This window comes from Triplophysa rosa, linkage group LG9 (genome assembly GCF_024868665.1).
Source record: "Triplophysa rosa linkage group LG9, Trosa_1v2, whole genome shotgun sequence".
NCBI classification, from domain to species: Eukaryota; Metazoa; Chordata; class Actinopteri; order Cypriniformes; family Nemacheilidae; genus Triplophysa; species Triplophysa rosa.
In genome coordinates, this window is record NC_079898.1 from 24,524,938 (window position 1) to 24,537,251 (window position 12,314).

Below are 12,314 nucleotides of genomic sequence, written 5' to 3' on the forward strand. Positions count from 1 at the left end.
TACATGATTTAAGAGGTATAAGAAGTTGGTTACTTTCTACCCTAAACAATTCCAAAAGAGTTAAACGAATATACAATTTTTGCCTTACTCTTTCAAAACGTTTAAAAATCACTAAACACTTGTAAACCTATTTACTACATATGCCTGCTAAGATTAAAAAAACGTGACACAAATTGTAAACTGTTAACATTTAAACACCACATATTTGATTGAATGTGCAGCTGTTGCCGTTTATTCAAATAACAGACGTTGGCCGACGCAAAGAATTGTGGGTTATCTCTAGCAACGAAGGATACGGTGTTCTTCCAATTTATGCATCCCTATCAAATTTTGCTACCTTCATACAAAACAGGACTAACCCCTCCCCCAACCCAACCCTTACACTAAATAACCCCTCCCCCAACCCAATCACAACACGAGGGTAGCACAAATTTATGGGTAGCATAAATTGGCAGAGCACCGGCTCATGTGTCTGGAGAGTCCTACCTGATTTTATGAAACGAGACAGCCTTGATGACGTAGCAGGCTTCAAATGAGACCTGGAGGACACAGCCTTACAAAATGAGACACAGCCAGAGCTAACAATTTTTGGTTACCAGAACGTTCCCCTAACGTTAGTTTTTGGTTCCCAGAACGTTATTTACTAAGGTTCGTTTTTGGTTCTCCAGGAAAGTTTTCTTTATGTTAATAGAACGTTAGTTTCTAGTTCCCATAACGTTCTGGGAACCAAAAACTAACGTTAGGGGAACGTTACCCTGACGTTATAGAAACCATGAAACCATCTTGGTAAGATAACCAAAAACAAACCTTAAAAAAAACTTTCTGGGAACCAGAAACTAACGTTAGGGGAACGTTCCAAGAACGTTAGCCTAAATATTTTTATCGGTCCGTTTGGCCTCATTCAGTAATGAATACATCCATGCTGTGTTTTATCCATCGCTTGTCTAATCTAATTAAAATAAGTAAAATACATCATCCCACACAATATGGAAGATGAAATCAATGCATTAGATAATTCTTTTAGCCTAATAATTCCTTTTTCATTACTGAAGTAGCCTAATTTTCGATTTTTAACAGCACAGTATATCATTTCTAATAAAAAAAAACACTATGTGTATAGGCCTACCTCAACATCAGACATTATAGATATTGAAATAAAATAACCAATGACTTCAACACAATATTTAAAGCAGATTTTTATTGACAGAAGAGTAAACATTTAATTAAGCTAACAATATTCTTGTCTCACCACAGAAGTATAGCGCGGCTCAGTCTTTAGATAATCAAAAGCCCTGAGTTCAATCCTTACATCATCATGGTCTGTTGATTTAGATGTGTCAAATCAATCGAAAATCACGAAAATATAAGTTTACTCTCAAATCTGTACGTTTTTTGATAAAAATTTAAAATAAATAAACCGCTAAACTAATGTGTTAAAAGAAATGACCCTTAATTTTTAAATGACGGGAGTGCGCGGCAGAGCGGAGAATGCACGTGCTCGAGCGCACACACATACAGTAACAGATAACCACACTAAAGAAATACACATGGATATATATGATTGTATTTTCATTTAGCTTAACTAGTTTATTATTTTCAGCCATTAAAGGGCACATTTATTCATTTCATTTGGTCAGTATAACATGTGTTAATGTGATCTTATAATTTCTGTATTGCATATGTCACTGACGTTTACCAGTTTTGAATATTTTTACCATTAAAAATAGCCAAAAGAGAACGATCAGGGAACGTTATTTTCTGGTTGCAAAAAAAGAACCAAAAAAGAACCATCAGGGAACTTTGTTTTCTGGTTGCAAAAAATAACCATCAGAGAACGTTATTTTCGGGCTGCAAAACCCCCCTGAAAAGAACGTTCTTAGAACGTTATTTTTTGGTTACCGAAAAAATAACCAAAAGGGAACCAAAAACTAACGTTAGGGGAACGTTCTGTGTTTGCTGGGTATGCACGTGTCGTCAATTTCCCACGTGAGCACGCCGGAACGCGCCTGCTTGAGTGGTAAAACACTGGCAAAATGAATGGTTACAATATCAGTCATAAGTCAATACCTAAGTCAAGGTAGTCGTAAGGATCACCGTCGAGTCCAGCTGCTTGTAGTTTCAGTAAATAATTGCGTGTTTTAGTCCCGGGCTGCGTCCGAAATCGTATACTGTGACAGTACGTAGTGAATTTGAATAAGTGCCTACCTATCGGCCGTCAAAACAGTACGTTCTGTATAGCATGAGTGTGAGTAGTATGAATAAATTTCGGACATACTGCGTCCGCCATGTTTTATGGTCATGTGACCCGTATGCTCTTTGACCTATGACGTATTAACAACAACCTACACGTCAGAGTTGATAAAAACATAATTTTGTCACGAGAAATTAATTAATTGGCACTTACATTAAAAACGGACGTCCGCCTTCAAATTTTCCGCTATATTTATTTGATTTACTTTTGAAATTTGACCGTTGCTCTGCTCCCGTGGCATCATGGGATAGATAAGTGTCCATCCAATCCACACTCACAAATCTCGGCGGTAGTAGTAGACCATCCGGGTATTTCTCACCTACTGTATTTTGCATACTGAGGTTTCGGACATACTATTCATGACTCATACTCATTTTCGCCTACTATATAGTATGGAAGTAGGCGATTTCGGACGCAGCCCCGGTCTTTTGTTCCTCCCGTAGCCATTTTGCCATAGTTTTATCACTCAAGGGAGCGTCCCGGCGTGTTCACGTGGGAAAGTGACGTCAATGCATACCCTCCATTCATACCGCACGCGAACACTTGACTCACCTGAATATCAACTAGCAACTGGTCTCTTCTAGAAACATTCTGGCTTGAGCACAAATGATCTTTAGCTTGTTAGGTTAATTACAGGAGAACACTTGTCAGTCCAAATTTTGTGACTGAACTTTAAGTGAATATTACGCTAGCTAATGTACTAATCAACAGCAATAGTTTCTACAGCACATTTTTATTGCAATTTGATGACACCGAGATGAGCAAATGACATAGATCTTATATCAACACATTTTAGAGATGCACCTACAGACTTTTCTCTCACTTACTAAATGTATAACGTGACTACAGTTATACTGTTCATGGGAAAGTTAATAAAACAATGCCAGTAAAGGAGCATGAAATCATTTATTAAGGTCTCACCACATTTACATAAAAACAGTAGCAAAATTAAAAGATTCATAAAAACAGACTTGTTCATTAAATCCATCACTGATAAAAACACTTGTCTCATTTATTACACCCATCGCTCAGTCATAAAAGGAAGACGTGCCACTGCCCACTTCAGTACAAAGTGAACGGCAACAAAAGCCTGCAACAGAGAACATCTATTAATACTAAGCATTTACAATCATGACAACATTACATGGAATAGTTTGTATAGTTAAAAACTGAAATGCAAGTAAACAGGTCATTTTAGAAGGCTTGAACTTAAAAACCTCTCCTATTTTTTCTGCAGTTTGCATTTAGTTATGACAAGGATAAAAAAGACAATTTACAGCAACATTTAAACTTCAATACGTCAATTTTCTCGTGCAAAAGGTTTTACTTGTGCTTTACTTCGTTAGTAGGAAATATCAATATAAATGTCTGACTGTAAAAAAAGCAATTGTATGAATAAGTCCTCCAACAAATGGTATGACCAACACAGAGAAATCTTATTTCATCAAGTCAGTCTGACCCTACATGAGGAAAAACTGAGACAGCCTACATCCTAAAGCACTGTGCCACGTGAATATCCCAAAGTCAAAATAACAGAGACCAACAAATTATAACCTATACAGTTAACTTTAGACTTCAGTTCAGATGTACATGAGTGATTCCAGATTTCAATACTAAATCCATAAGAACCACAGGCATTTAACTAAAATACCAATGCATGTAAAAAAAACCCTATCATTCCCATGAATGTGTGTGTATAGAGTTCTTTAATTTTGAGAAAAAAAGATAAAAATACTCCACCTGTGGCAGCATCTGGTAAAGGTCAATCTGGAGACAAGCTCTCCGTGTCAGTCACTGAGCAACACAAGAAAGACTAAAAGTTAATACACCGAGCTTACAATCTCAACACGTTTCATTTCAACAAATCCTATACTACACATATTATGAGCTTGTTAGATTTGAGGATACTTTTTGTCTTTTTGTAAAGCTAAAACAGAATTTAGTAAAAACTTTTTAAGTACAGTAAGATTTTGACCAAAAAGCTAAAGTTTGATTACAAACCGACTAATAAGTTAACGTTTTATATCCATTAACCATATTTAGTAATATTGGTGAGTTTTAACCTTGGAAACAACAACATTTTAATTTGTATACAAATGTGTGAACATAGTGCTAAGAGAGGAAATTTAGGGTTGATATTACCTTTCTGAAGCTTGCGTTACACTTTACGCCTTCTTCCCTGGTTTTGTTTTTTATTAAGCCAGCGAGAGTCGAGTAACATTTGTCTTGAACTCAAAAGCACGTCTCTGTGGGTTGAGCACAATATCTAATGCGGTTTTCTTTTGCTCGCGCTGTTTTATTTCACACGCCCAGGGACAGATCAGGACCATACACCTGTCATTTGCATGTATACTTTACCTTTAAAAAAACCTATCTGTGCTTTTAGAGGGGACTCGGCAGGTCTTACCTCAAGATCCTTCACAATAGATGACAGACAAGAGGAGAGATCAATCTCTGTAACATCAGAGGCCTTTAGTGACTGATACGATGTAGCCGCTTTTGGAACAGGTATAAACACATTGCATTTACAGGGTTTTCTTGTATTGTGTATAAATCGTTGTTAACTTTCAATAGATTAACTTATTTTAAAGAGGTCATATCAGTTCAAATGTCAGCCATTACTAATTTTGTTATACAGGACCTTTCACATTCTTGCAAGAATTATGTAAACATTCTCTTTGCATTTACTTTAGGATTTGGAGTTCTACCTTTAAGTTTTCAATGCCTGCATCACAAAACAGTGCAGACAAACTGTCAGGGTCAAACCGGCATGAACAACACGTCTGTTCAAACACATTTACCTGCCAGATGTCACCAAACACGCAAGCTATTTTTGCCGCTTTGTTGAAAGTAAAGGACGTTTATAATGCGACAGCATTTTTTTCCTCGTATCTCAAGGGTTAATAAAAATAAACTATGATATGACCCCTTTAAGTTCTTTGCAGATCATATATTGCAGAGAAATTTTGCATATTTGGAGACAAACGTAACAAATAAACTTTCTCGATTTTGTTGTCAATTGTTCTTGTACAAGACATCATTGTGTGACTTCTAAAAGATTACAAATAACCTCATGGTAATTGCATAGTATTTAGCAACGGTTTATACACAATATATTTTGCATGATGAACAGTTATGCATGAGGGCAGTAAAACTTTTTTTGCAGAATTTTCATGCAGTTTTCAGTTTTGATAATAACAAAAGTCAAATACAACGTTTTAAAGGCTGTAAAAGAAAACTATGCTTTATTGACATTGATAGGGAAACATTTTTTGACATGTTTAGGTCCCTAGTTAGGCAATGCACACAAATATGCTAATATTTTAACAGCCAAGTTATAAACAAAACAAAAACTTTCTAATATTCGGATAGAGTATGCACAATGCTTTGAGTGGCCTGTACTTTTACTTGACTTAACGTAAAACGACAAAGCTCAACTGGTTTTGCTCCTGTAAAGACAACTAACTATTGCATATGGAAAATAATTGACATTTTAAAAGGTTTTGGAAAATGACTTTTGGACTATTTATAAAGAAAATGTTAGCTTTAAACCATGAGATTTTTCATTAAATTGGTAATCAGGTTGGTTTGTACAGGAACTAGTATTTTTATGCATCCGGTTCTAAGTGTTTTTTTGTTTTGCCGTAACAAAAATTGTGTTCGAAACAAATCTAAGCAAGCTAACATTGCCAGGCAGTTTTTTATTTTTTAAAGCAAATCATTTTTTACATGTGGTAATCTGCTAATTATCTAGCCTTCGATCATCCATTTTTCAGCGAGCAAACATTTTTTAAAAAAACAATGAGAAAAACAAAGGTAAAGAGAATTTAAGCACGGCACAAACCTAAAAATTATTGTTTAGCATTCTATATAAGAGTAACCAAACGCATATGAACTAAAACGGTATACAGACAAAAACAACTAGAATTACTTTTTTGATGGTTACAGGGGGTTAGAAGAGGAAGGGGTTGCCCAGGCAACCACAGTGCCGAGCAGCATTCAGTATCTGCCGTATGGGTGTTCCCGGTAAGATTTAGTCTGGCGGGATGCTGCTGCCTTTCCACCACTGCCACTCCAAGCACTGTTTTCCCAATCATCTTCAGCTGTAAACACAAACATACTCGTAAACATCTCTTTACAAATTGAAGACTTGAGAAAACCAATGTGCAGAGGTTTGATGTCTAATTCAAATATTTACAATAAACATTAACACTTCCAGTCTATTTTCTCTGAAATATTCCCATCTTAAATTAACCGTACATCAAAGAACCTTGAGAGCAGTGGCATGGCATATAAAAACGACCACACCTAATGTTTATTAGACCCAAACGGGTTTTACTCAGAAAAACAACATCATTAGCTAATGTTGGAAATAGCTTTCCTGTTTACTGCAATGCCATTCAATTCTGCTTACATGTTAACACATGTTTCCAATAAAAACTACAAAAAAAGGAGTGCTTAAGTTCTGCCGAAGAACTGACCTTCCTAGCAGAGTTTTTTTCTGAAACACTGGATTTCTTTGTGCCTTACCCCCGTTGCATTCGTGGGAGGATACTGACGCTAAAACTCACATGTGCACATTGTGGAAAGCATTACAAAATTAAAAGCGAAACTGAAGGACGTCTTACCGTAAGACTCGTAAGTCTCTGGTGCCTCTCCGTGACCGTAATCATAATATTCTGTGTCTCTGTTAACAAGGGAAAAGTCATTCTTGTCAGGATCAACATTACAATTGGCAGTACAGAAATCACGAAAATAATGAATACCACACAGTCTTGGCAAACATCTGTCACTTTGTAACAATACCTTATAAACATTCCTAAAGTGTCAAGCATTTGTTTTAGCAGTGCAGATGAACTTTCGTCAACAGGACAAATGGAGGCGGACGCCACAAACACTTACGGTTGAGAAGCAGGCTGGCTGTAGTAGCTTTCATATCCCTCATAAGATGCCTCTGGGTACGGTTCGTCATAGGCCTGAGAAACAGAACATGTTCAGCTTCATAAGCTACCAAGACTAGCCATGCAAAAGAAATACAGGATGTTCAGGGTAACCTATTTCAACAACACATCACTTCAAAACATCAAACAATAAATCTAGCTTTCAATCAAAAAGATTTTAAGAGTCAAAGCAAGTTTTATAAAACCACACACAATAAATAAAAGCAGAGGTTCAGATTTGTTGGTGTGAAGGACTCACGTATTCGGCGTAGCCTTCGGGTTTCGGTGGGTGTTGATGATGCTGCTGTTGGTGGGACAGAGCAGGTGCAGGTGTCATTCTCTGAGCAGATGCTGGCGGTCTCGACCGGGTGGATGCTCCTCCCCTGGTTGGTCCGGCGGACGGATGACCACCACGTTGTGCAGAGCCCCCCCTCGCTGCAGCTCCTCGTCCTGGACCTCCTCGTGGAGCTCCGCCAGGGGGTCCTCCGCCACGAGGGGGCATACCGCGTCCCCTGCAGAACAAAACAAATAGGTTAACGTTGCATCCTTGATCAGGTTTTGAAGTATTCAAGACTCATGATAAAGTAAAACTATACTGCCTTTCAACTAGGGTTGTTTCCGATAGAACGATCTGACTATAGAGAATATCGCCCAACACTACTTTCAACCAAAATTGTATAAGCAACTATAATATAAACGTTTTCTCACCTAGGGTGTGGTGGTCCACCACGCCCCCTGCCTGGAGGGGCTCCTCTGGCATGACCAGGAACATCCTGAGATCCATTCAGATACCCTGGATCCATGTAAGGATCCTGGTGCATCTCATCAATGTTATCCACCTGAAACGGCACAAAAAGGATGAAATTCGGTGCTCAACAAATGATTTCAAAAGAGCAAGCACTAACGCTTGGGATGATCTGCACTGCTAATAAAAAACCCAAGTTAACCCGTGTTCACACTTACAGGCATTAGGAATTTCTTGACCTCATCCATAGCGTGTGCCATGCGCAGATAACAATCCGGAATGGGGGCAAAAACCTCAACGTAAACGTGCAGCTCCATGGACAAATGGGCATATTTTGGATCTCCGCCCTTCCTCAGCTCCTCTTCCTACAAAAATATCTGATCTTAGTAACTGTACAACTTAACAGTAATTTGATTGCCGTTACTGGCATTCATGTTTAGTTATATATACACTTAGTTGTTTACCTTGTTCTTATCTCTCATGGATCCTTTCCCCAGCACTGAAATCTTGGCCCCCGTGTCCTCTTGCAGACGTTTAATTGTGCTTCCCTGCGGCCCCAGAATCTTGCCTACAAAATTAAACTGAGGAAAAATACAAAATAAGTGCGCAGACAGAAAACAGCTAAAGATAATATGAGACTGCGAGGCTCCTTTTTTACCAAACCAAGTTTATTGGCGTCAGTCCATAATATACACAGGCATTTATGATTTTAGTATGCAAGTATTCGTTTTGCACAGGCAACAATTCAATAAACCATATCATCACAGTATTAAACAAAATAGCCCCAAAGATATCAATGTTCATCAGTGGCAAAAAAACACAATTTTTTAAGACTTCTGTGTAAGGGGCCATACATTGTGTATCCGCTCAGGTGACACTTACCCGCGGGTACTGCTTGACAGGAATGAGCACTCGCTCCTTCACACGGACATTCTTGGCAGTGAACAGATCTAGATACGTCTCTCCTGCCTCTTTCTTGGGTTCGCCTTTTTGAACCCTCTCGATCTCTGTAATATTCAAAATAGAGCAACAACAATGAACATCAATCACACAATGTCCAACATCGGTGCTAAAACTTTCAATAAGGGATCTGTACATAATAATAAAAATTAACCAGATGTTTATTCTTCTGACTATAACGGCACCATACATGTTGATTCTAAAGCTGAAATTGCCCTACAATGTCCCAAATTTCAGGTCGCTTTAGTTCTGCGCATGCGCAACGGTTCACAACACTCTGTACAGAAACACACAGACATAAGACATAACTAGACCGCTCATTGGCTGCTGGATCTTACGTCAACGGCGCGCCATATTAGGGGTGGCAAGCTTCGAATACAAACACATGCAAGTGAATGGTGGTGCTGTGTTTTTTCTGGATAAAACACAAATTCTCAACTGATTTCAATACTTTACAACTTGCGTGGAGTACAGGTATGAAAAACAGAGTGACGACACTCACATAGACGTCTGTTGGAAGAATGGAATGCGGAAGTAACTCGTGTCATGGCGCGACCGTTAGTTCGAAATACTGCACTTAAGCCCATTCATTTCAATATCTCCCAAACGCATTTTCTGTACAGTTGGTGAAATAACGGCATAGTTTATACATTTGAACGAGTTGGCGGCCATACCTTATATTCATATTACTCGCCAGACAAAATGCTGCTACAAATGTAGTCAACGTAGTATTCAGTTTGCACAATGTGCTAATATATTTAGCAAAAATTTATGCAAATATAGTTGCTATTATCTGTCCCGCTAAAATCCGTTTAAGCAGGTTGACGGCACCGATTTGTTAGGAACTATTAAGGGCTCCATAAACCACGTGACCACACGGCGGCGAGATCGAGTGTCGTAACCCTCACATTCAACGGCTTCGGCGTCTAGTGTATTTAATCTTTCTTGATTGTGGTTAAGGAGATTTGAGAAAGAAAATTTATTTTGTGCGTTTGTCTTAATTTCTTCCGTAATACAGACAAAATGTACAACTTCGATTATTTTAGAGGGACACAATTATTGAAAAACGCGAAATTTAACTTGTAACATCAGCAACAGGATGATTAATAATAATTAGCTAGATTAAAATTCATTTTACAACGAACTTTGTTTTTTAAGAGGTAACGTTAGACACACCCCCTCACAACATCTTTGTCTAATAGCAAGGCCACATGTCCCGTCTCTGGCTGCATCAAAAAAATATTGGGCTACACGAGTACATGCTTTTTTTAAACCATCAAAATGTGCACACAAAAGGGGTGAAATTATTATTTGAATGATTTCTTTATCGTAACCAATAAAATGTATGATGTAACGGAGAACTCGTCCCATGCACAGGCCTGGAGTGGACTGACCTAACAAATTACATTTACAAAAAGCATGTTTTGCTACATTCTTTATAACATAAAATGACGCAGAATGACGCAATTCAACGATCAAAGCAATGCACAACGTAAAACAGAACAATATAGGGCGTATTTAAAACAAAGGACCTAATACGACACTAGGCCTGCAACACGCATTTCAGAAAACGCACGTAACGTTATATGTTTCCTTTATAAAACTTCTGATTTGCAATCAGTTGCTCAAAAACAATGAAGATAATAATGGTCAGAAACAGTACTGATCGGTCATATTGAGTTTACTGTTCATCACTGATGAAGAATAACTAACCTGCGCCAAGCAGTTTCATGGCGTGGGTGAACGAGGAGTCCAGGCTGTCTTTCTCCGCCAATAACTCTGGCAGATATTTACCGTCGCCATTGGCTTTCTTGTCTTCCATTGTTGGTCAGGTTTACAAAGATTTAATGACAAATTAGCACAAAGAACTTAATCAAGCAGTTGGATGTGTCGGAAAATGGAAGCGGAGAAGCGTGTTGAAGCGTCTTTCTCGTAACAAAGAACACGGCGGATGTTCGCAGAGACGGACGTGACGTAGCTTTTGCAGGGATAAAACGAAAGCTTCCGGTAAATCATAAATAGTCTAAAAAAATTAATTACAAAGCTTGGTATCTTGATATAAATGTGGAAATTAATTTAAATATAAAATAATAATTCTAGGAATAAAATAATTAAAAACTAAAATCTTAACCTATAACCATGCGCGATAATTGGTCCAGCCTCTTAGCGCAGCGAAAAGTGACAGTATCCATGTGACCGCTCTCTTTATATGTGGCAATAGTCCAGGAAGGCCCCGCCCATTTTACGTACTTTACTCATACATACACACATTACACAAGTAATGTTTCTGGCAGATCCCTTTTCTTCAAAATGTTGTTTCTGCTCCTCATATAGTTTATTGGGCTACTGGAAAAGTTTATTAAAATTTAAACTGGAAAAAGATTTGGTCTTTACAACAGAAATATTTTCTCGCTAATAAAGTAAAGGAAGTGTCATTCAAAATAATTATTAAAATGTACCCCGTCAATCACTTCATGGTGAAATATAAACGTGATATTGAAAGATGCTCTTTCATTTATTTTGGGTACTGTCATAATACAGAACAATTTTGGAAATATATTAGTGCATTTATTAATGAGAATATTGAGAATGGTTTATCAATACCTTATTGTTTTGAGATATTACAATTCTGACTCTATTAAAGGGATACTTCACCCAAAAATTAAATATAATTCTGTCATCATTTACTCACCTTCGAGTTGTTTAAAATGTGTATACATTTCTTTGTTCTGATGAACACAGAGAAAGATATTTGGAAGAATGCTTATAACCAAACAGATCTCAACACCCATTGACTATCATAGTAGGAAAAAAAACAATGGTACTCAAAAGTGCCCCAGAACTGTTTGCTGTCCTACATTCTTCAAAATGTCTTCTTTTGTGTTCAACAGAACAAAAAAATGATCTAGTAATTTTTCCTACTAGTCAATGGGTGATCTGTTTGGTTATAATCATTCTTCCAAATATCTTTCTCTGTGTTCATCAGTACAAAGAAATGTATACACATTTGGAACAACCCGAAGGTGAGTAAATGATGACAGAATTTTCATTTTTGGTTGACGTATCCCTTTAAGAACAATATTTGTTTGGTTTGATTTAATTTATTTTCTCTGTAAATGTTTCTTTGCCAATTTTCCAATAACAAACCAATGTTTTTGGTCTTCCTAAAAGATGTTTAGATGTATCTGGATTGGATTCTATTTCAATTATTTATTATATATAAATTATAATTTCAGTTTGCAAGCACTTTAATTTATGTACTGCAACTGATGTATAATTTAAATTCTTACCCTCTTGTTTGTTTTCTTTTTCTCTCTTTTCTTTTTTCTTACTTTTTTGCTTTAATTTCGTTCAAGCCATTTCCATGTTCCATGCTGATGATATTGAGCATACTGTTTACACTCTGTGCATATGAAAA

General features: G+C 37.3%; 1 protein-coding gene across 2 annotated transcripts; it reads right to left on the reverse strand.

The window, feature by feature from the left end:
- Positions 1–3,116: 3,116 nt before the first annotated feature.
- khdrbs1a (KH domain containing, RNA binding, signal transduction associated 1a) lies at positions 3,117–10,866 on the reverse strand. 2 transcript variants are annotated; one of them, XR_008963571.1, is made up of 11 exons: positions 10,610–10,866; positions 8,819–8,943; positions 8,401–8,517; positions 8,155–8,301; positions 7,900–8,030; positions 7,451–7,703; positions 7,154–7,227; positions 6,880–6,938; positions 6,183–6,354; positions 3,992–4,045; positions 3,117–3,341 (listed from the first exon to the last, which is right to left on the reverse strand). XR_008963571.1 is itself a non-coding variant. In XM_057342501.1 (9 exons), exons 1-9 carry the CDS (start codon positions 10,716–10,718, stop codon positions 6,251–6,253), a joined length of 1,119 nt encoding a protein of 372 aa, XP_057198484.1. In that variant the 5' UTR covers positions 10,719–10,866; the 3' UTR covers positions 4,052–6,250. The 2 variants fall into 2 exon arrangements, 1 of the variants encoding a protein (XP_057198484.1); XM_057342501.1 differs by lacking the exons at positions 3,117–3,341; positions 3,992–4,045 and having other exon boundaries at positions 4,052–6,354.
- Positions 10,867–12,314: the final 1,448 nt, after the last annotated feature.